Source organism: Pinus tabuliformis, chromosome Q (genome assembly GCF_031772625.1).
Source record: "Pinus tabuliformis cultivar Carrire ecotype Pingquan chromosome Q, CPIR1, whole genome shotgun sequence".
Lineage (NCBI taxonomy): Eukaryota > Viridiplantae > Streptophyta > Pinopsida > Pinales > Pinaceae > Pinus > Pinus tabuliformis.
Genome location: NC_142296.1, coordinates 540,930,100 through 540,952,993, shown reverse-complemented (window position 1 = coordinate 540,952,993; position 22,894 = coordinate 540,930,100). Strand labels below are relative to the sequence as shown.

General features: G+C 40.2%; 1 protein-coding gene across 1 annotated transcript in view; it reads left to right on the top strand.

Annotated features, from left to right (window-relative positions):
• The window catches only part of LOC149220577 (uncharacterized), a 529,656-nt gene that overhangs the window by 170,439 nt on the left and 336,323 nt on the right, over window positions 1-22,894 (top strand). Inside the window, exon 16 of the mRNA XM_089384824.1 lies at window positions 10,676-10,806. Coding sequence (XP_089240950.1) covers window positions 10,676-10,806 — 131 coding nt within the window. The remainder of the gene's footprint in view (window positions 1-10,675; window positions 10,807-22,894) is intronic.

The window sequence follows — 22,894 nt, the reverse complement described above, 5'->3', positions numbered from 1 at the left end:
TAGATGGAGTCCGAGATCATATAATCTCACATATAACAGCCAAGAGAAATGCCAAAGAGATGTGGGAGACTCTCTCCATGCTATACCAAGGTAATTCCGAGTAGCGGAAGATGTACTTAGAGGCGAAGCTGATATGCATCAGGATGTAGAAGGGGGAAGGCATAGATCCCTTCCTCACCAAGATTTAGGAGCTCTGAGACCAGTTGTCCGCTGTTGGGGCAGCACCTCAACCCACGGAGCTAGTGCGATTGGCACTCAACAATGTCTCAGAGGAGTGGCAGGTATTCGTCCAAAGTATCTTAGGCAGAGATACCTTGCCAAGGTAGGACAGGATGTGGGCCGATTTGCAATAGGAGTTGAGATGAGGTTTATTGAAAAGCTCCATTAGTGGCAGCAGTAGCGGATCGAAGCAGGTAAAGGAAGAGGAGAATGTGGCCCTCGCATCTAAGGGTCTTAATCAGGGACAGGGGTAGTAGAGAAAGAAGAAGAAGGACCTATCGAAGGTCAAGTGCTTCAGGTGTGGTGAGCTCGGTCACTACAGTACCCAGTGTCCTCTCAGGAAGAAGGACAAAGAGGAGAAACAGGGCCAACAGGCAGCTTCAACAAAGATCGATAGGCTTTCCTCCGGGCTAGAGGAAGACTTCGCCATATTTGTTGATATACCTCTAGGAGTGAGGTGGGGTGATTTGGTGTTGTAGCCCCAGAGCACTACCAATGGGTAGGATCCTTGAGGAGTCCACCTCATGGATCATTACCTTGATACAGGGGCCCAATGTGTTCAGTAGCCGGATGGATCAGTAACAGTTGATGCATTCAGATGCCAGAGTGATAGTTGTAGAGACTAGTAGTAGGCAGATGCTAGGGAGTGCAGTGTAGAGTTGGCAGCAGTGCAGAGTCAGCAACAATGCAAATTCTTCAGTGACAGTGCAGATACTAGCAGCAGTCAGAGACTCGGGTGACAAATGCATTATAATGATCACAATTGATTCAATATTTTGGATGCTTTTCGGTTGTAGATGTTGCAGTTACAACACCAGCATATGAGAGGGAGTTGCAGTGCAGATGCAATGTTGGTAGCAGTTCAGCAGGGTCAACAGCAACACAGATGCAATGTATATCAGAGTTGCGCAATGGTTGGTGGGCAGTATGGCCAGACATGAGCAGCGTGACAACAGATGATACAGAGATAGGGTGCTACTACATGGAGTGTAGTAGCACTAGAACACATTCTTCGTTGAGAGGGAGTGTTAGTTTTTCTAGCATTGAATGTGTTCTAGTCACAATTTTGTGGAGAGGCTAGAATACATGATATCTCCAAAACCCAGAAATCGTTTTTGGAATTTCCGCCTAGAAATGACTTAATTAGATTATTAACCTGTTTTTAAATATTTCCTAAGTTTAAACTTAGGGAATATGGTTAATTAATCAATATTAATTAAGTCAAGGCGAGAATCATCTAGAAACTCACACGGATCGATCTAGAGATGATCTTAACCATCGATTATGTTTTAATCTTGGTTGTTGGTGCTCCAACAGAGGATTATACGAGGAGGTCAATGTAGTGATGGAGAAGACACTCGAGCAATTCGATTTCTTGGCAGATCGATTTCTTGAGAAGCAACAATCAGTTGTCGGAGAGAGAGCTAGAGATTGAAGCAGTGAGAGAGGGGAAAAGACAGTGAAGATGCAGGAGGCATTCTAGATCCAGCGAGTGCATTTGCAGAGGCAGAAGAGCCACAAAGAGGCTGACGCTGGGGCAGTGCAATAGCCTCTAGAGGTGAGATTGAATTGATGAGAGAGATTGACGTTTTCTTCCATGTACCTTCATATGTATGTAATTATGAATACCTCCCTCGGTAAGAGGGAGTGTTGAAGAATGTAACTAGTGTCGGTCTTCATAATTGTACTTGTCAAAAGAAATTTTATTATTAAAAAAATGACTTATTAAAGCATGGGTTCATGCTTGGGTCAATGTTTTCTAGGTCAATGCCTCCATTAAAGGCTTCTAGGTTTTCTTATTGAGTCATTAGAGTCATTGTCATTTTTATCAGAACCTTCTTGAGCTTGTGTATCATGTAAAGTTAATTATTTTTGAGTCAAAAAGGTTATTTGTCACCTCCACACCAAATGGCCTTGTCCCCATGAAGCCGACATACATTAGGGAAATTCAACCCAACATAAAGGCTATATATAGAAAGGTAGTTTGACCTATTTGGAACACTCACTCCACAAGTTTGATCTTCAAGGAAGAGAAGCAGAAAAGAGAGCGAAGTAGCTGGAGAAGAACGAAAGAAGATGAGAAGACCTAATTCGAGTTTTTGGGCTATCTATCTCACACATGCAAAATTTCTGGGTAGTTGCTAGGGAAAAAATTCTGAGTCTACTGTAGGTCCGAAATTTTGTAGCTGGGGGTCGAAAATTTGTTGTTAGGGGCCGAAATTCTGGATTGAAGCTGCTGCTAGGAAGTTGTCACTTGGAGACTTCGACAAGGATCATCTTTAGGAAGGAAGCGCTGACTTGGTGGTTGGAGGAGGTCTTTGTCTGTGTCTAAAGGGTCTTGAATTGTTTCATTTTGATTTGAATCTACTAGTGGAAGAGTTGGAATGTGTTTTCCCCTTGAAGGGGTTTTTCCCTGGACGAGTGTCTACATCTTGTGTCTCTTGTTCTTGTGGTCTTCATATACATATAATTTGGTAATTGCTTGATGAAAGATAAACTAATAAAGAAGTAAAAGAAGCCAACATAGTTCACAAGTAATTATCGAGAATGAGGAATCAAACCCTAATTCCAATAAGCATTGATTTCTCAACATTCTAAACTTGATGACTGTACAATGACGTGACTAGGTTGAGTCTAGAGAGCAAATGAGATCAACATGAACTTATCCTCTTAACTGGCTTAACATAGAGACTGCTGGTGCATACTATATCTAATGGGGGACAAGTTGGGGGGAGTTTGGCACTACTGTACGTGACTTTATAGGTTGAAAGACGTGACTGTTGCCCTTGAATTGACTGCTGAGCTAAACATGGCCTTCCTGGAGCAAAGAACCAGGTGTCCCTAAACCACTATCTTTTAAATGTATTTGTAGAATGAAGAAATAAAAAGGTTGTTATTGCTATTTTATTTGTGGCGAAGCAATTATTCTAGATCAACATAAACTTCTGACTCCTGAGTAATTAATTTATATTAGTGAATCCACTGGTAGCTATTTTGGGGACTTCCATTGCCACTATGTGCATTTAATTGAAACCGAATAGATGAATAAATGCTTACAACAGAATGCTCCTAAACTGTATGAAGAAAATATTCATTGAAACTTGAATCACAAACTCAAAAATTCATTTAGAAATATAAGGGTTCTTTGAGCGGGAATACTACAGTGGTATCAAAACCTTAGTCTTGGCTCAGCTGTGGGTTAATTAAAAGACCACATTTTGGAGGATCATTTGTAGATTGACAATGTTCATGATAGAGGAGAACCCTTATACAGGGAAAACATATAGAAGGAGACACACTTACAGAGGACCAACTCCCCTTACCAAAGAAGATATTCTAGACATAGAGAGTGAGGAGACACTAGAAAAGGGACAGGAGATAAAGGAAACATCGGAGATGGAAAGGCCAAATACGGGGGATAAGGAAGAACAGACCATTAATAACTTGCTTAGGGCTATAAATGACTTGGCCAAGGGCCAAAAAGAGATGGTGGATTTGATGAGAAGCATGACAAACTCAAGGACTTTCACTTGGAAGGAACTGTTGAATGGGGAAGGTGCTGAGGGCAGTCAAGCCCGTACTCATGTGCAGAATCAATCATGAACTGGTAGTAAAATGCCCAAACCCAATATGCCTCAGTTTGTACAAGAGTCTACAGAGGACTTAATAGAGCAGGCTGATTTTGGAATCCCTTATGTAGATCACATGGAGAAGTACCGATCACTAGGACGAGATTTCTCCACTACTATGAGTTTTACTAATTTCTGCCACCTTTAGTTGAAGTGCAGGCCCAAACAATCTCAGAGTTTCCCAAGGTAGAATCAGGAGCTACAAAAAACTTTGGGGAAGGTGACCAACCCCTGTTTTGATGGGTAGTCCAAATGTTCAAGTTGATCATGGGTACAAAAATTGGACACTTATTTTCAGCTGCATCATATGACAGAGGAGGAGGCTATCAAATTGGTCACCCTCCACTTGAATGGTGAGGCCCATGAGTGGTGGTACCATGGGTTGGTGATGTTGGGGCATGGCACCATCACCTCATACACAGAGTTCACTCAGAGGCTTGTTGAGCGCTTTGATTGGAAGGATACAGGGATTCATTTTAGAGAGCTGGCATAGTTCAAGTTGACAGATAGTCCGGACTCCTGTAGGCTTATATTGTAGAGTTTCAGAGGTTGAAAAACATGGTCATAGATATCTAAGAGGTTAGACTGGTGATTCTTTTTGTAGAGTTGGCAGAACCTCTACGTGGATGCGTCACGAGTTTTGAACCTACCACTCTTTGTGCGACAATCAACAAAATGAGGGACTTACAAAATGCTGCTTCCAAGAATAAATTCACTTCTAAACCTTCTTTCCCTCAGAAGGGCAAAGAAACCAAGCCCTTTCAGAAGGAGTGGACCGAGAATTGAGGATGGATGAGGAGACCCGGAAAGAGCTAAGGAAGAAGAAACTTTGCTTCAGTTGTCAGGAACCTTAGGCACCAGGACACAAGTGTGCTGGCAAGGATAAAGTGGGCAAGGCTTACTATATTGAGGTATATTCAAAGAGTGATAGTAATGAGGGGGATGATGAGCTGATATAGGGACAGGTACAGGGACAAATACACCAGGCAGTTGGGGGCAAGTCTTCACATGCAGAGGGAAAAACTCCTACTATTGCCTCTATGTTAGGATTCCCTAGATATCATACCTTCAGAGTCAGAGGGGTTATAGCAGGGCACAAGGTGACAATATTGATTGACAGTGGGGCTTCCCACAATTTTATAGATGCGAAGATGGTGGAGTGAAGAGGGATTCCTACTCAGGAGTTCGATGGATTTACAGTGGTCATTCCTGGAAAAAATTAAATGCACTGTAACAAATACATCCCCAAATTATAGCTCACCATGGGTAATTATACAGTGACAAAGGATTTCTTTGTGGTGGATGTGCCAGATACTAATGTTGTGTTTGGTTGTTAGTGGCTTTACTACATCGGGAAGTACACCACGGACCAGCGGAACATGGAAATGGAGTTCAACGATCCTGTAGATGGTAGGAGGGTTTTGAGGGCTATGCATATACGCGCCAAAGCCTGTATCATCCAACCACATGGAGGCTATATTAAGACGAGGTGATATTGAGTGCACAATAGAGTGCCTTATTATAGACAATAGGCAATCGAGGCCCGAAGCAACCACGACAATGCTCAAATGACATACAATTATTGCTTTGTAAACATCGTAAAATTTTTGCTGACATTCCTCCAGGTAGATCCCTAGATAGAGGCTTTGGACATGTCATAGAACTTGAGGAGGGTGTGCAGGCTGTAATAACCAATCCTTATTGGCATCCCAATATTTATAAAGATGAAATAGAGAAGACCATAAGGGAGCTATTGAGGCTCTCAAGAAGAAAACAATGAAGAACCGATATCCTATTCCTAGGATTGATGAGTTGAAAGGGGCCAAATATTTTTCGAAGATTGATCTTCGTTCTGGCTATCATCAAATCCAGGTTCGGGAGAAAGACATCTCGAAGACAACTTTCAAGTGCCACTATGGGCACTACGAGTTGCTGGTTATGCCATTTGGGCTAATCAACACTCTTGTGACTTTCTAGTCCTATATGAACCATGTGTTCAATAAGCATTTGCGGAAGTACTTGCTAGTCTTGTTCGATGGCATATTGGTCTAAAACAAGACATGGGAATCCCACTTGAGACACTTGGGTGAGGTGCTGGGAATTCTGGAGAAGGAATTATGTGCAAAAGTGTCCAAATGTGAGTTTGGTATGACGAAGATGCTTTATCTTGGGCATGTGATTGGTCACGATGGTGTACAGGTGCATCAAGAGAAAATCTGGGCAATCATTGAATGGTCCACCCCAAAGAATGTCACAGAATTGAAGAGCTTCCTTGGTCTTTGCACTCACTATAGGAAATTTGTTAAGGGGTTTTCACAGTTAACAACTCCTCTTATAGACCTCACTAAAAAGGAAGCCTTCAGCTGGTCGGAGAAAGCACAAGAAACATTCGAAAGGATGAAGAATGTGAGGAGCACTTGCCCTGTGCTTGCTTTACCTGATTTCACCCAACTATTGGTGCTGAAATACGACGCTTTGGGGACAAGAATAGGAGCAGTCCTTATGCAAAATCAACACCCCATAGCGTTTGAAAGTCGCAATCTTAGAGATTATGAGCTGCACTATTCGATATATGACAAGGAAATGTTGGCCATAATGCATGCATTGGCCAAATTCAGGTAGTATCTGGTAGGATGCAGATTTAAGATAAAAACAAACCACAACAGCCTGAAGTTCATCATGGGGCAGAAGGAACTGAGTGAGAGGCAACAAAAGTGGATAAGCAAGTTGCAGGCCTATGACTTTGAGATAGAGTACGTCAAGGGCAAGAACAACATAGTGGTTGATGCTCTATTGAGGATGCCACCCACTTTCTCACTCATAGAGATGACAGAAGATTGGAAGTCGCTGCTGCTGGTAGAATATTCAAAGAATAAATTTGCTTGTGAAATTCTGGAAGGATTGATTTGCGATGACAGGTATCGGGTTATGAATGACATCATTTACTATAAAGGCCAGATCTATCTTGTGCCAGAATCAAAACTCAAAGAGAGAATCATTCATTCAAAGAGAGAATCACAACTCAACCTTGGTAGGGCATCCGGGATATCTAAAGACCTACAGGAAGGTCGAGAAAGGTTCATCTGGAAAGGTCTCTAGACAATTGTGTTGATATTTGTGAAGGAGTGCAACACTTGCTAGCAAAACAAGACAGAGCACACCCATCTAGCAAGTTTGCTGCAATCCCTCTCCATCCCAGAGCAAAAGTGGGAGAGTGTTTCCATGGACTTTATCATTGACTTACCTTTGGTGCAAGGCAAATATTGCATATATGTGGTAGAAGATCGGCTCACAAAATTTGCCCATTTCTTTGCCATATCATCAAAATATTCAGCTTCACAAGTGGCTGAGGTATTTTTCAAGGAGGTTTTTAGATTGCATGGGTTGCCGAAAAACATTGTTAGTGATAGTGATAGCGGGTTCATCGCCGACTTCTGGCAGGAGATTTTGAGACTTGTAGGGACTGAGCTAACCCCAAGCACTAGCTGCCACCCATAGACTGATGGGAAGACAAATTTAGTCAACAAATGGTTGGAAGACTATCTCAGGAATTACATGACTGACCAACAAAAGACAAGGGTGAAGTGGTTGGATTTGGGAGAACATTGCTACAATACCACTTTCCACATGTCCATCGGCATGACTCCCTTCAAAGCGTTATATGGATATGACGCCCCGACTTTTGCAAACAGGATATTTGGGGATAGTCGGGCACCACTGGCCAAAGACTGGATCCAGGAGAGCCAGAACATTTTGAAAGTCCTCATGGACAATTTACATGTAGCTCAAAACCAACAGAGATTGTATGTAGATAGACATGGGGTGGAGCGCAACTTTGAAGTGGGAGATGTGGTATACCTCTGTCTTCAACAACTTTGAAGTGGGAGATGTGGTATACCTTTGTCTTCAGCCCCACAGACAGTCTTCACTGAAAAACAAAGGGGTGGAAAAGTTAAAACCTAGGTTCTATGGACCATTCCATATTTTGAGAAGAGGTGGCTTATGAACTTGAGCTTCTGGAAGGATGTAAAATTCACAACGCCTTTCATGTCTCGTGCCTCAAAAAGGCCTTGGGGTAGCATGTTGTTATTTCCACGGAGTTTCCACCATTGGATGAGGAAGGAGAATTGGTCTTCGTTCCCGAGAAGATCCTAGACTCAAGGGAAAGGAAAGTGTGGAACAAAACAGTCAAGGAGTACTTGGTAAAATGGAAAGACTTTCTGGTAGAAGATGCTACTTGGGAGGGTGAATAGGTGCTCAAACATCCTAAATTGCAATTGCTTGAGGACAAACAATCTTGGGCAAGGAGGATTGTAATGTCCCCGACCAATTAGGAAGCTTATGATGTAGTCCGCTAGTCTATAGTGGTTCCCATAGGCTAAAGCGGGGAAATATTTAATAAAGGGGACTTAAATTGCTTAAGGAAAGCATTATAAAGTCCAAAAAGGAGAAATGGTGATATTTCCTAGGCAACTAAGAAGTCACTTTAACTTTATAAAGTGAAATATCATAAAGTGACTTTATAAAAGTTAATTTAATAAAAAGGGATGGTGAAAAGGCAACCATAAACTCATAAAAGAAGGAAAACAAGGAAACTCTCCTCATTCTTGCATTTGTGAGTTTGAAGAAAGAGCTCTTGGAGAGAGTTTGAGGAGAAGCTTAGGGTTTTGGAACCCTAGCCGCCATAGCAGACTTCGGTGTTGAAACTAAGCACCCTAGTTTGGATTTGAGAGTGAAATCACTCAGATTTCACCTCTGAGTTTTATTGGAGTAAATATTTCAGTGAATAATGAGCTATTGTGCTGTTATCAGTTGATATTATTCACTGATATTGTGTTCTCTGCAAATATTCTTTACAGGTAGAAGAAAAATTGTGGAGCTAGAGATTCAAGCTCAAATCTAAGGCCAAACCACTGCTGGAAAGGAAAATGACCTCCATTCATCTTACTGTTCGACTTATTTCTGACAAAAGCCAAGCAGTGAAACCAATGCATGGGTCGAGTTCCTTCCTGTAGACAGAACAAGCTGCTTATCTCTGCTTGGTCGAAATACTGGGGCTGGTAGCACGATTTTCCCTGTTAGTTACAGAAGCCATGGTTCCCACTCATTTGCTGGACGTAACATCTATTTCGTGGGCTGTATATCTGTTATGGAAGGGCTGAGTTTGGTGTTTACAAGCCTGAGGTTCCACCAATAGGTAGGCTGAGTACCTTAATCAACTTCTGGGTCAATTTCCCTTCATCTTCTGCTGTGCGTTGCTTTGTTGAGGCCTTGCAAAGGAGTTCTGGACCTGATGACTGTACAAGGACGTGACTAGGCCGAGTCTGGAGAGCAAACAAGATCAACATCAGCTTATCCTCTCAACTGACTGAACATAGAGGCTGCTGGTGCATACTATATCTAATGGGGAACGAGTTAGGGAGAGTTTGGCACTACTGGACATGACTTCATAGGCTGAAAGACGTGACTGCTGCCCTTGAATTGACTGCTGACCTAAACATGGCCTTGCTGGAGCAAAGAACCACGTGTCCCTAAACCACTATCTTTTAAATGTATTTGTACAATGAAGAAATAAAAGGGTACTGGTAGTTATTTCTATTTTATTTGTGGTGAAGCAATTATTCCAGATCTGCCTAAACTTCTGAGTAGTTGATTTATATTAGTGAATCCACTGGTAGCTATTTTGGGGACTTCCATTGCTACTGTGTGCATTTAATTGAAACCAAATAGATGAATAAACACTTACAGCAGAATGCTCCTGAACTGTGTGAAGGAAATATTCACTGAAACTTGAATCACAAACTCAGAAATTTATTTAGAAATATAAGGGTTTTCTGAGCGGGAATACTACAAAATGCTTGTAGGTTGAAATTTCAAACCAATTGGTAGTAGATCAGTTGAAAATCTGATTGATTGCTTAAACTAGTTCAAAGTCAGAATTTGTTTCTAGCAGTAAAAGGATAATATCTCTCTCATTTGAACTCAATGTTGTTTATTGTTTGGTCCAACAAGAAATATCTTGGGAAACCCAGTACAAAGGAGAAGATTGCAAATGGAGAATTGGTGCCATTAAATGCTAGTTCCAGATTGAACATGGATGCTACTACGCCTGTCATTATATCTACCCTTAGAAGCAGTGACAGTAGTTCTAGAAATGGTGTTCCTAGATATGTAGCTCTAGTTTATGCGAATAAAGTAGCTATTCTATTAGATCTGGACTTGAGTGGTACAATCCGAATATATGATGGGTTACATTTTAGCCTTTTAAAAAGCAAGTCTTTAGTGCTATTTTGTCTATTTGCCTCTTTTTCATAGAGCTTTTTTCTTCTTGAAAGAAATGAAAGTAGAGCACATGTAGTTGGTATTTGTTCTATGGGGGTCATGTTTAGGTGGTGGGTGGTTTCTTTCAACCTTTATATAATCAGCCTTTGATTACAGGGAAGGTCCCTTTTTTCAGAATGTATTGTTGTTAATTCTGGATGTTCTTTTTTACTGTTGGTCTTTTTACCTGTATTATGACGATCAGCTTATGCATATAATGCAAACTATTATATCTTCTCTCCTATTATTTTAACGCACGCACACAAACACACACTTTGCTCTATGTTCATTATTGTAAATTCATAACTGTAATAAAAGTATATGTTCAACAATTCCATGCCTAAATGTTTTATGGATGAAGACATTAATAATGTTACTTTTGTGTACTTTGCTAATCTTTTTTCTTGTTTACTACACTTGGAGGCTCTAACAATTATGATTGTTTATTAGTTTGGTCGTACGTGTGGTTTTCTCATCTATATTCATATTGATGTCTTTATCTACAGGTGGGAGTTCACATTGCTGATGTGTCATACTTTGTTAACAAAGATTCTCTTCTAGACATTGAAGCTCGTAGCCGTGGTACAACTGTGTACTTGGTAGGAAGCACCTACCATATGCTCCCTCCTATCTTGAGGTAAAGATATATTTCTTGTCTTGTAAGAAATCACAGGGTAGGAAAGAGAATTAACCGCTATATTATTTGTTGAGGAGAAGGTAAGGTATAATTATTAATATATGCCAAATGATACTTGTGAGGATACAAGTGCAGTTAAACACCATTAGAATTAAGGGCCCAAGCAGCCATTAGGATGTGCATTTTTTGCTCATAATACACACACACACACACACACACACCTATATAAAACATTAGGCCATATAGTCTATTTTGAGATCTCTCCTAACATCCAAGTTTGATTAATCTCTATTAGAATGGAACAACATAGTAATGTGTGATGGAGTAGATGGATGCCTTTCTCGAGCTGCTTTGATCCTCCTAAAAGTGCTTGACTTGATTCGAAAAGGAGCCTAAGTGTTGTAGGTATGAGAAAATAGTCAAACAACCTAGAAGTACCCTACTAGATATTGGCAGCATATTTCCCCCCTATCCCTAATACTAGAGGGAAGAAGGATGTAACCTTTGGAACTATGGAAAATGAGCCCTGGAGTAAACCTTGCTTGTTAAAAGATGTTTCACTAGTGTATGAGGCCAGGTGCCATTGAACATGGTAACTAAAGAAGGTTAATAGTGAATGGTTTGAACCATTCTAGAGGCAACAAAATCTTCCTTTGATCTTGTTGTATACTTGTATATTGAGCACTGGATGATAAAATACTCCTTGGTCTCAACCTTGTGCAAAGAACATAGCCCGCAGACCCATTCTGTGTTGGGAAGGTGATGTTTTCTACCAACCCTTGAGTAGAATTGTTAATCCATAAATTTGCCTTGCAACAAGAGTGTTAAGATCTAGCTAGCTTTCATTACACCAGTTGTAGTGATTGGTGCATCCATTTCATAGTGATCAAAGTTCATTCTAGAGGCTTTTTCACTAGATTTGGAGGAAATTTATTTTTTTGGTAGTTTTGATATTTTCTAGGAGCCTCCTAAGTTTTGAGGTCAGCATGGCATTGTTGATCACATATTATTAGTCCTTGCGAGCTCATGATACTGGTGTGTTTTTTTGGTCAACATGCAAGTATTTTCATGACGTTGCTATTTTTAACAAATAGGATATCAGGATCACATGTCGAATTTTACTATATATTTGAGTTCCTTGTAGAAAGGCAGTTTGATGAGATTGTTTTCATTGACATGCGAGATGCTTCTTTTAATAGTGCCTATTTTTAGATGTGTGCTATATTTGGTTGTCATCTCATAGCAATTTCGTTCCTTTTCCATCTTTACTATTCTTTGGGAGTCTATTGCTATTTTTGGCATGGTGATTAGCAGTTCTATAGGTGATAGATACACGGTCTAGTTCCATAGTTACTGTGTGCAATAATGAATTGGTTTTGAATTAAGTGGACTTGTACTTAGTGTGACACATGGCAGCCATAGGGGGATTTGTTACTTGAGGCAAGCCCTAGGTTGAATTTGTCCAAGAGTGCTCCGAACTCTAAGGTACATAATCAAAGTGAATGGGTACATCTCCGAGTAACATCTCCTCCACCATGATGTCATCATCGAGGAGGATCACATCACCTTTCTAGGGCATGTATGAATGACATGGAAACCTCATGAGCAAGCATTGGCATCCAAGCATAGTGTGCTAGTGCTCTCAAACCATCTTTAGTGGTTTCCATCATCATCTAGGGTTTGGAACAAGTGAACATCCATCAAATAGGGTCGAGGCCAGCCTGGGGGTATCTTGGGTCCATTTGGGCACATCATCAATCAAGCCATGGCCTTGGTTTCTTAGCTTCATGTTTTAGCATTTGGAGGTGTAGCAAGGGGCATACAACCATATGGAGGCTCCTCATAGTCTAACATCCATCTAAGGAGGGCAACATTAGTGCTGCAAGTCACATGTGCTCTCAAATTGGGCTAGACATCTTCTGAATGACACTGGAGAGGTGTCAAGTCATCCCTTAAGCGATCTGTGCTACATGTGTAATGAACCACCTGAAACATACTGTTAAATTTTGTTAACAATGGTATGTTCTATGCTTAGCACAATTACTTCAGTGTTATTTATGGTTATTGTGATTGCTATTGGAAAACTAAATTGGAATTTGTCATTGGGCTACTAAAGGAACATTGAAGTAATTGTGTTAAGTGTTGGAATTTCTAAGTCTAACTGTTAGAAATCCTTCCTGTACTTTCTAAATTATTTCTTCCTACTTGTTCTGTTAATTAACAAGTTATTTACCTTGTAAATACTGAAAATAAATACAAGTACAGTCTCAACACATACAGATCATCAACTGAAGGAAAAACAAGCACACAAGTGACACCGTTGTTTTTGGAACAATGTCCCCGGAAAAACCCAGTGTAGGAAAACCGATGCAGCTATCTGAGGGTTTTATTATTAAGCAGTTTCAGAATACAATGTGGGTGCCAGAAATGGCTCACCCAACAGAGAATGCCCTCGTCAGTAGTACCTCTCAGTCGGAGATAGATATCAACGCCAATTTGCCCCATGAAATCTCCCAGTGCCTAAGTCACAGGACACGTCCCCTAGGATCCCGTGTCCCGTATTTTACGTATTGGACACGAAAACGGCCCTAATACGTGTCCAATACGATTTTTAACGTGTCATAAAAATCGAATACGTATTCGACGTTTTCCATTCGTGTCATAAATTTTGAATACGCGTATTTTGTACATAGCATACGTTGCCCTAACGTATTTCGATGTTTTGAATACGTATTGAAAAAAAAACATGGTTTATAGCGTAAGCGTTGGTCTATTCCGGCCCCCAGGTTATTTTCGATTGTCTGGAGCTGTCGTGTGGAGCTGTGGGAGTGTTCGTTCGATGGATTTGGTCATAAGTTTTGACATATTGTTATATAAGGTGATGTGTAGGTCGCATAAATCGGAGCTAAGAACCATATAATTTCGGAGCTCTTTTTAATTGAACCTCCGATATCACTTGACCTCGATGCTTGATCTACCTTGGGATTTCGTTGACCTTGGAACCTTTTTCATAAAAAATACGATTTCTAATCCCTTCAACGGCTCGATGTTTAATACCTAAGATGGTTTAATTTTTTATTCGTTGGTGTAATACCAACGTTATTGTATATACGATATTCTATTCATTGTTACAAAAGGTTTGGTATTATATTTTTTGTATTTTATATTGAATGAATTAAATAGAATTTTCTTTTAATATTAAATCATTTTTAATAAATTACATTTAATTAAATTTTAATAAAATAATTATATATATAATTTAATTTATTTTAATATGATTTGTTTAATATTTGTTTTAATTCAATTTAATTAAAATCTAATTAATTTCTTTTATATATAATTTAATTTTTTACATAATTTAATTTATTAACTTGTAGTTAGTTAATTATATCTATATCTATCTATCTATATATATATATATATAATTTTTTAATCAAATTTTTTGAATTTTAGCCTAGGCATGCATTTTACTACAATTCTGTATTTTTGGCACCTCAACTTCGGAGAGGCATATCTCAAATTTCACTCAACCAAATCAATCTTGAAATAACTAGTTGAAAATATAATTGCTATCAAGTTAAATTATGAGTTCAAATAGATAAGCACGACATACTTGTTAATTATTTATCAAATTCATGTCAAGTTTCTCTTGGTTTTAATAATGATTTTTTATCATGACTAGCTTCTTATGTGCTTGTAAGTTGTAAATTTTGATTCTATTTATTTTTTTAAAGTGAACTATGAACTTTGAGAAGTAATTATATTTTAATTTGATTAGATAAGCTGCAACCTGCAATTTAATATGGATAAAAAACTATATTTCGGTATATATATATAATATATATATATATATATATATTTTTATATATTAAATATATATAAAACGTGTCCCCCGTGTCCTGTTTCCAGGTCGCTGCGTTTCGTATTGAATACCTCGTATTTACGTGTCCTCCGTGTCTCGTGTCCTCGTGTCATGTGACTTAGCCCAGTGCCAACCTTTAGGGTCTGCGTCAGCCTCTCTGGCCCAACGTCAGCCTCTCTAGCCCAGCGCCAACCTCTCTGGGCTCTGTGTCAGCCTCTGGAGCCTCTGCGTCTCCCATGTTGGCCCTCATCAAGCTTTGCGCAGCTCTTGACTGCCTCTACGTGGCCTCTAGCTGCTTCTACATGGCCTCTAGTTGGCTCTACGTCAACCCTCTCTCGGCTTCTGTGCTGATGCTCCCAGTACTATCTCTGCCTCTCTGCTACTGCATTCATTGCCCCTCAGTTGCAACTCTGATCACTCCTTCGATTTCCTCAGCAAGCCCTGCCCTAGAAAATCGAATTCTTAATCAACTCGGTGTGTTCTCCAAGTGACCCTCAAGCCTCCTCTTATACTTTTCTCTTTGACAATTCAACGGCTGAGATTAAGTCCCTAATCAACAACTAAGATTAGATCTGGCTTGATCCATGACTTTTGGACCATTCTAACTCAATTTTATATTAATTCACATTAATATTTTATTTTCTCGAAGTTTAGACTTAGGGACTCCATTAAAAATATTAATTATTTTAATATCTCCCAAACTGGTTAGATTCTGCCCAAACCATTTTTGGGTATTGGATATCTCATGTGCTTTAGCCTCTCCACCAATTTTCGTGGCTAGAGCACATCCGATGCTACCCCAAATCAACACTAAGCATAGAACATACCATTGTTAACAAAATTTAACATGGTATCAGAGCACATGTGAAGACAAAGCCCAAGCAAGAGAGAGAAAAGCAATCACTAAGGGAGATCTGTTAGACAATATTATTGGACTAGCCTCAATGGCTACTACATCTTACTTCAAATCTGAGGATAAGCTCAAGGAAAAATTTGACTATCATGCATGGAAGATGACTTTGGATTTGACTTTGGAAGAGCATGATGCCATGGACTATGTGTAGGGAAGAGTGGTGGAGCCTCCTTCAAATGCACCTTTTGTTGCAAAAACGAAGTACAAGAAAGGCGAGGTCAAAACTAAAATAATTATCAGACTCCATTCAAAAGCATTTGGTTGCCTATATTTTTGATTTGGGAACATCTAAGGAGATGTATGATAAGTTGGCTGGGATGTTCAAAGTAAACAATGCAAATCAAATTCTCTTTCCCACGAACATGTTGAAGGACATCAAGATGGATAAAGGGGGGTCTATCCAATCCTACTTTATTAGAATAACACAAATCGAGAATGACCTACTATCTATTGGAGAAGTTATTGCTCTCAGGGAGCTCACTCTCATTGCACTTGGAAGTCTTTCAAGAGCATGGCATGTGTTTATAATCACCATTCTAAACAATGACAAGATTCCTAGTTTCGATGAATTATTGGCTAGATGCACTCAAGAGGGGAAGAGGACGATGGAGAGAGGCAAGCTATCAAATGGAAATGAACCTACTTCTTTCTCCGCTCATGCTAAGAGGAAAAATAATGCTGTTCCAAGGAGACAAGGTCAAGGATTCAAGCCAGGATTCAAAGAAGGAAGAAAAGGAAGGTGCTACAATTGTAACAGGTTCAGCCACTATGCTAGAGATTGTCCTCACAAGAAGGATTCTCCAAGGGATGACGACAACAACAACAACAATTTCAAAGGAAATGGCAATCAAAGGAACAATAGGTTCAACAATAAAGGAAAGAGGAATGCTCCCGCTGCTCGATATGGAAATGGTCGACCTCCCAAAAGGACGAGAAATTCCAGGTATGAGGAAAGTAATGTTGTAGAAAAACAAAAGGAGTTTTATCTTATTTCCACTCTATCTACTGCCTCTCCTCTGGATACTTTGGATCATTGGTTGATTGATAGTGGAGCCTCAAGGCACTTCACTGGGTACAAAGAGGCCCTCTCAAATTTGATTGAAAAGAAGACTAATTTGGAGATCATACTTGGAGATAATGCCACCTACCCCGTGAAAGGGATAGGTACTGTCACTCTTCACTTGAATCAAGGTCAAACCATTCATCTACAAGAAGTATTGTATAAGCCCGATTTGAATAAGAACCTGGTGTCTATTGATAGAGAGGTATTTACTTGGCAAAGAAACCCCAAAGATGTATTCACACTTGGATTTGGGGTTGATGGTCTCTATCAAATTGGAGGAAGTCCTTTGGGAGCCTTGAGTTGTGATACTTCTCTTCAATACAAATTATGGCACTAGAGATTTTTCCACCTTCATTAAAAAGCCTTACTTGGGGTAAGGAAGATGATCACAGGTATGTCCGACTTCAACATGAATCATGAAGGAGCTTTCCAGGGTTGTGCAATTGGGAAAATTACAAGGGGACCATTCCCTTCAAGTGAAATCCAAACTACCGATATTCTTCAGTTGGTCCATTCTGACCTATCTGGTATGTTTCCTGTAACATCATTGGGAGGATACTTATACTATGCAATTTTTGTGGATGACTTCTCTCGCAAAACATGGATCTATTTCTTGAAGAAGAAGGATGAAGTGTTCAAATGGTTCCGTTCTTTCAAAGCCTTGGTGGAGAATCAAACAAGGAAGAAGATCAAAATATTGAGGATCGACAATGGAACCGAATATGAATCAAATGAATTCAATGACTTTTGCAAAGAGGCTAGCATTAAGAGGGAGACAACCGTTCCATACATTCCTGAGCAAAATGGAGTTGCTAAAAGGAAGAATCGAACAATTATGGAAGCCACCCGTGCCATGCTCCATGATCAAGGTCTACCGAAGTTCTTATGGGGAGAAGCTACCAACACTACCGTGTATGTTCAAAATAGGAGCCCACATCAAGCACTGGATTTCAAGACACCCGAAGAAGTTTTCACTAGTAAGAAACTCAATGTTTCTCATTTTAGAATATTTGGTTGTCCCATGTATTTTCATGTATGTAAAGAGAAAATAAACAAGTTGGAACCATCTAGGAAGAAAGGTACATTTGTGGGCTACAATGAAAATTCAAAGGCATATAGAATCTATGTGCCTGGTCAAAGAGATGTGGAAGTAAACCATGATGTCACCTTCCATGAAGACACTGCTCTTGGAAAAGTTGGCCAGCGTAGGCTGATGTAGAGGCAACATAGAGCCTTGAGGAGGTCCATATTTTTGCTGGAGGAATCGATTTTTGAAGCTGGAAGCTGGCGTGTGAGACCGGGAGGTGGAAATCGAAGGTCCTGGGAGGCAAATCGATCAGCAGAGGGAGCGACGCTGTCCCTAGACGCTGTGACGCTGGACTGACGTAGAGGTAGCAAGGGGCAAGCCATTCTGTGGCTGGATCAGTCGGGATCGCTTGTGATAGTGTGAGGTACTTCTCACTATTCTTTTGTCAATGATATTCTCTGTACTGGATACCTAGCAAGGCATCCAAAGATTGTATTCAGAAACTACTGCTTAATAATACAAACCCTTAGTTGCTGCACCAGTTTTCCCACATTGGGTTTTTCTGGGGACTTTTGTCCAAAACGGTGTAATGTGTTGTGAATTTCTTACTTGCTCATTTTCTTGTTTCCGCCTATAATTTAATTGGTGAAGACTACAATGTATTAGTTTCGGTGTTTACTGTAGGAAATAGTAAATATTTTGTTTAGTAATTAACAAATAGAAGGAACTTAATCGGTTGTTGCAGTGGTGATTCAGGTAATCGAATTTTCACACTACTCAGCCTCCTCCTCCGGCTCATTATCAGAGTGCACCTCAATGTAGTGGGCATTGCCCTTGGTGCACTTGTGCCCCGGTGCCCAAGGCTCTTGGCACGTGAAGCACAACTTCCTCCTCCAGAGGTCACTCCTTGTCTCATCGTCCAATTGCCCACGACTAGCTTCCCTCTGAGGCTAATGAATGTCTCAGCTCCCTTGAGGAGCGGCGGGCCTAGCGGGCACAATAGCCCTGGTCTTGGGCACGACATCGATCATGTTGTGGGCCCTAGAAATAACATACATCAAAGTGGTGGGCTTGTAGGACCTCACCCAACTACACAAGGGCTCAACTAACCCCTCCACAAACAACATAATCAACAGGGCCTCCGTGATATCTGTCACCATCATGGCCAATCTCTGGAACTTCGAGATGTAGGCCTCTGCGCCGCTTGTCTGTCTCAGGTGGGCCAACTCCTTAAGTACAGCTTAGGGTCCTTCCTATCAAATCTCTCAATCAACCGCCTGGTAAACTTGGTGTAGGAGGTGATGTGTATGTGTCCAAGTGTGATCAAACCATGGTATAACCACTCCTGGGCATCTCCCTCCAATTGTAATGTGGAAAACCAGATAGCGTCTGTTTCCCTCATGGGGTATAGGTGAAAGTAGGTGTCTAACTTTTGAACCCATGCCCTAGCCAGAATTTCTGGCTGACGCATCATAGTTGGGAAGCGTGACTTTCCCAACTATCTTCTGCACCTCCTGATTTGACTGCCCTCCTCTATAATGTGTTCTAGATCCAGTGGCACACCTCTCTTTGAGGTGAATGTACTCCCTAAAAGACATCACTCTCCGGATCTTGGGGTCTAGGGCCTCATACTCATCAATACCTAAGGCAATTGAGTTCACCAAACCTGCTACCGGGTCTGGTTCCCTCTCACGCTCTGGCTCATCTACGAAATGGGGCATCATGGGACGACCTGCTTGCCCACGCAGAGGGGTGTGAGGTTGTTGGAAAGGACGCTCATGTGTGTGGCTACCTCCCACTGCCTTGGAACAGCCGTCTCCTTGAGGCTCCGATCCCTGTCTATTATTCTACTGCAAGGCCATCACTTGCTACATCATGTCCATCATGAGCTGGGCTTACCTTAGCATTTGCTAGTTTGTCCTTAGCAACTCCTCCAGAACTTGATTTTGGCTCCCTTGTCTGAGCTATTCCGGACCCTCATTATTCTCCATGGGTTCTCTAAAATTGTTCAATTCAGTATCTGAAAATGGGTCTTCCTTCCTTCTCTAACTCGACCTCTGCCTCTTCCTCGACCACGTCCCTTCTGGAAAACAACTCCTTGGTACCTGGGTGGCATCACTTGCTATCCACTCCCCACGCTGGCCAAGAACATGCTCTGATACCATTGTAATGTTCCTATTAGGAAAAATTAACAGTGATATTCAAGCAATGTACACATGAAACACAAAAAATTCAGACAACAATTAGACACCCATAAAATATGCCAAAACTGTGCCACGCTGAGCCATTTTATTATCAAGAGGATCGAGTACAAAATGTATGGAATGTGTGCACCTGGGCTTGCCAAAGCAAGCTAGACAACCCCAGGTGAGAATATGTGTCGCCCAAATGCAAGGAAGTGATTTCTCCTCAAGTTCTGCGCTGGCCCTATAAATTTTGCAATTGATGGTTGGAAGAAACCCCTGTTTGAGCCTCCTAGAATGCTTAAAAAATTCTGCCAAATTAATCTAGGGCTCTCTACCACAAACCTAGAAGAACCTAGAAAGGGTTGGGTCTAGTTCCAAACTTCCAAAATCACCCCCAATTCCAGTGAGCTCCTCCACCAACTGGGTAATTCTCACTACAGGAAATCAACCCTTAGAACCCCATCAAAACGCTGAGAAAGTCCCCCAAAAATCCTCCTTAGACTCCCCTAGCATGCTCAACTCCAAACTCCCAGTCAAGTCTTACCCACAAACAACCTCCTCTATGAATTGCGCAAGTCTAGAAGCTCCTCTATGCAGGCCTATGAAGAATAATTTGACCTAGGTGATGGTCACAACCTCAGCATGCAAATCCACTAGAAAATTGCTGCCAAAATGCCCAAGAATTGACCCAATAAGCCTGGAACTAGCTCAATTCGGAACAACCTCTCCCAAGAGTACGTGGTCCTGTTCTGCACCCAGATTGCTCCACAATGCAACTTAATTTTCTCTGTAATCTCTCTGGAATGCCTCCAAGGATTATGCCAAGGCTCCCTTGGGGTGGCACTCAAGGTCCATCGAAGGAGTGAGATTTCCCCTTAGAAATCTCGTGTGCTGAACAACACTTTGTGACCCAGCTAAACAACTTGAGCAACAATGGTTTGGATGTCAAATTAGCAAAAGGTCCCAAATGCTGCATTCCATCCTCTATTTATAATTGCTGCCTTAACTTTTCCCTTTTGGGTTCCTCATCCCACTATTTCGACCTCCTTACCTTGCCTCCTTTCAAAAAATTTGAATTTCCTCCAAGGGGTGCATATTTCCTTGAGGGTTGGCCCCCACAACCCACCAAACTTTTCATTTTTACCGACTTCTCCTTAGTCTGGCATCCAAAAGTGTGTTAACTCCAAAATTTGCAAAATTGTGGAACTCCATCAACAATTTATTAAGAAGGGACATTACAGTGAGGGTGATAGAATGAGTGAATAGGAAGTGCCACAAAGATTTCTTATTTGTCTCATCTGTGAATTTATGTTGGCTAGTCTCCTTTTACCGTTTCCTGTATGGCCAATGGAAAAGGAAAAAAAAGAAAAATATTATAAGTCGAGACCACATACAGTGGCGTGGTGTGCTCGGTCTATCTTTACCTTACCTGAAATTGATTGACATTTGGATCAAGCCATGGCTCGAGTCTGTGTGGCACAACAGGAAGCAGGCTTGACTTGGAGTATGGTGTTGGGGCTAGCTATGCCGCTGAGGGCTTTGATTTTCTACGTGCAATGTGACATTGTGGGGGTTTGATGGGCCTCGTGATGCTTGGAAAGGGTGGGCGATGCCCCCCTCCACTTTTCGTTTTTCTTTGTTTTTAATATATTTTTAATTTATTATTATTATTATTTTTTCATTTGAGCAAAATCTAATCAAGATCTAATTACATAAAAAATTCTAATGTAAATCAAATAAAGTAAAATAAATAACTAAGCAACGGTAGGGCCAAATTGATTTTTATATCTAATCCTATTATTAACTAAGTAAGTCTAACCTAAAATTTTACTTAAACCAAAATAACTAGCAACAAAATAATTAAAAATAAAATAAAATTTACGGACCCTAAAATAAAGGAAAATAATGGAAGTATTTCGTGTACCTGATTAGGAGATGTTTGGTGAAAAGCTCTTACCGAGACTGCTATCCATTTCCTTGCAATTTGCTTCCTTAGAATGAACGTGATGCAAATTTCTCCCACTCAAATGTATGGAAGAAAAACTGACAACATGAAACAACACAGAAAGCTACCTTCCAAGAGGGTTAAATCCAAACTAGTAATTTAACTAGATCATGATTAGGCATTTGTACAAATAAAACCTAAATATTGAGGATAATCTTATGATATTCTCCTTTAGTTTTTGGAACGATTCTATCTAAACAAAAGAAACTGAAAGTAAACTTACCCTCCAGTACCTATGTACTGATCAGACCACTTGAAAGAGTGTTAATCCAACAATATTTTGATATAAGGAAAACTAAGAAAGAAAGAAAAAGGCAATTATCAGATCACTGGCAATTTTTATTTTATTTTATTTATTTATCTTCAAATTTGACAAGTGAGGTAGAATGCCTCCTTTTATAACAATGAGGTCTCTAATCCATCGTTGACAATTCCATTTGCTTTTGAAAAGCATGGGAGAATACAAGTGGTTTACCAACTAATGTTTGACCACTTTGATGAGATCAAAAATAAAATAATTAAAAGTAGACAAAATATTTTTACCCCTTTTCTAGAAGATCAATTTAATAATGACATGGTCAAAACACCTTTGAAACTTCTATAAATCTAATAATTGAAGTGAGTTGTGTTCATTTGACCAACTAGTAAATTTTGCATTAAATATTTTTCGAAAATGTAAACATGGACAAGGGAAAATTTCTCATGTATGTGCTAGCAAAACTTTGTACATTAGAAATAATTCTCCAAATAATGTTGATGTAGATATTTAGAGTTGATGAAGCACCGTGTAGTTATTCCCATTGGTTGATAAGGTCGCCAATGCCTAGTTCCAAATTTTTAATAACATATCCAACCTCAATTTACAGCTAGAAATTAACATAAATAAAATAAATTATCAAAATAACTTAGCCATTGTTACCAATTTACACAAAAACTAGCAAAGGAACAACCTCACACTTGCTACACATGTCTTTAGTTTAGAACAAAAGATATTTCCCAAATCCTCTAAGTTAAAGTAGGCGGATGATATAT